The sequence below is a fragment of the Alosa sapidissima genome, chromosome 2 (genome assembly GCF_018492685.1).
Source record: "Alosa sapidissima isolate fAloSap1 chromosome 2, fAloSap1.pri, whole genome shotgun sequence".
NCBI lineage: Eukaryota > Metazoa > Chordata > Actinopteri > Clupeiformes > Clupeidae > Alosa > Alosa sapidissima.
The window spans coordinates 307,501-310,000 of NC_055958.1; the positions used below are offsets into that span (position 1 = coordinate 307,501).

The window sequence follows — 2,500 nt, forward strand, 5'->3', positions numbered from 1 at the left end:
GTGTGGTTTGGGTTGTGTAGGCCATTAAAAGTGTATGTAATTTGGGACATGTAGGCCACTAAATGTGTGATTTGGGACGTGTAGGCCACTACTGTAAGTGTGTGATTTGGGACATGTAACCCACTAAATGTGTGGTTTGGGACGTGTAGGCCACTACTGTAAGTGTGTGATTTGGGAGATGTAGGCTACTAAGTGTGTGGTTTGGGAGGTGTAGGCCACTAAAAGTGTATAATTTGGGAGATGTAACCCACTAAATGTGTGATTTGGGACGTGTAGGCCACTAAAAGTGTATGATTTGGGACATGTAACCCACTAAATGTGTGGTTTGGGACGTGTAGGCCACTAAGTGTGTGGTTTGGGACGTGTAGGCCACTAAATGTGTGATTTGGGACGTGTAGGCCACTAAAAGTGTATAATTTGGGACATGTAGGCCACTAAATGTGTGGTTTGGGTTGTGTAGGCGTGTATGAGTTGAGTGTGGTCTGGGTTGGGTGCGGTGCGTACTGGCAGGTGCAGGAGGGGTCCATGTGGAAGAAGAGGGGGTCCAAGTAGAGCTCCAGCACCTCTTTCTTCCAGGCACGCTTGGTGTAGGCGTACCCACTCAGACTGCTCAGCAGCTGGGCACCCGCACCAAAACTAGGCATGTTGTAGGCACTGGGGGAGAGATGGAGGGATGGAGAGAGAGGAGGGGTGAAGAAGAGAGAGAGGAATAGAGAGAAAGAAGGGATAGATGGAGAAAAAAGAGGGGGGGGGGAGAGGTAGATATGTTGATACATAGGAATGGGGCAGTAGATATGATGGTATATTCACTGTATATAACTGTATTTTCTCAGTGCTGTCAAACAACTCCTGGGGTAAGCTGAATAAAGCTAATTTAGCTTTCTTAATGCAGAGACAAATCTATGATAGTGGTGGTTACCTGTGGTTCTTCAGGTATTAAATAAGTCTGGTAGCGGTGGTTACCTGTGGTTCTTCAGGTATTAAATAAGTCTGGTAGCGGTGGTTACCGGTGGTTCTTCAGGTATTAAATAAGTCTGGTAGCGGTGGTTACCTGTGGTTCTTCAGGTAGGGGTAGACGTAGTACATAAGGCGTGAGATCAGTGGCACAGCCTTGTCCTTCTCATCGCTACGGTACACCATGTCCAACAGAGGAGCCAGGATCTGGACACACACATAATATTTATTCAGCATCACATGCTTGCAAAAGCTGTGTGTGCACATATACAAATACACTTTGCTTGGGACAAGCACATGATCTCTGGTATGTGACCAAACTCATACACACAGGTACACACACACACACACACACACACACACACACACACACACACACACACAGTGCTGTGTTACCTCAGCTAGGAGGGCCAAAGCCTGTACACTGTAGACAGAGGGGGCCGATGAGGAGACCATAGCACTGGCCTGACCAGCTGAGAGAGGGAGAGAGAGAGTGAGGAAAAAGGAGGGAGTGAAAGAGAGAGAGGGAGAAAAAGTGTAGAAGAGTGGCCAAACGGGGGGGGGGGGGGGGGGGAAGCTTACTTTACATGTTCAGTGCTTACTTTATGTGCATGCTTACTTTACATGTTCATTTTTTTAATTCTAAAACTGAAAACATCATTCAGTGTCTTTAGCACATGACGACAGGCAAACAGCCATTATGAATAGGGGGTTAAAGGGATATCTGGATTTTCATGGTTACCATCAAGGTCGTTGTCCTCAGGGTCGTCCTGGTCCTCCTGCAGGCAGACCTGTGGCTGGGCTTTCACTTCCAGGTTACGGCTTAGCCAGCTGGTCTGCTCAAGAGATGAGCCCGCCACGCCCCCGACCGCCTCCAGGATACGCTGGGTCACTTCCTGGAAAGGTCAGTACCATGGAAACAAAACACTTCAGGCAAGAATGAGGACGATCAGGGTCGACAACCTGAAGCATCTGGTCAATTTGTGTTAGTTTTCTAAACATTGTTTCTAAATATTTCACATCTTTGAGACTGAGATATGTTTAGTGACTGTTTGTTTATGTCATTTTAAAGACTGAGAGCCTGAAGCTGTGTTTGTTTCTAAATATTTCTCCTATTTGAGACTGAGACACGGTTAGTAGGTGTTTGTTTATGTCACTTTGAAGGCCCCACCTGTAACTCTCTGGTGTCTCTCTTGTTGTCGATGTTGGGGAGACGATTCACAAAGTCATTCAGGATGCTGTTACCATGACAGTGAGTGAGGAAGACAGAGAGAGAGAGAAAGAAAGAAAGAAAGAAAGAGAGAGAGAGAGAGTGGCAGAGAGAAAGGGTGAAACAGTATATGACATTATATCGATGTGAATTCAGATTAATATTTATGGACGAATATGTAATGTACCTACTGGCTCAGCGGGGTTTTAAGATTAAAATGAATATCAGCTATGAAAGTCCATTATGTCCTTAACGTGTCCGTTACCAAACATGTTTTATTCATTTTATTATCATTAATGTCAATGCCGTTACCAAACATGTTTTATTCATTTTATT

General features: G+C 45.3%; 1 protein-coding gene across 1 annotated transcript in view; it reads right to left on the bottom strand.

The window, feature by feature from the left end:
* Positions 1-2,500, bottom strand: part of dop1b (DOP1 leucine zipper like protein B) — an 83,862-nt gene that overhangs the window by 19,641 nt on the left and 61,721 nt on the right. The window contains 5 exon segments of the mRNA XM_042066614.1: positions 505-654; positions 1,052-1,161; positions 1,351-1,427; positions 1,697-1,850; positions 2,126-2,192. Coding sequence (XP_041922548.1) covers positions 505-654; positions 1,052-1,161; positions 1,351-1,427; positions 1,697-1,850; positions 2,126-2,192 — 558 coding nt within the window.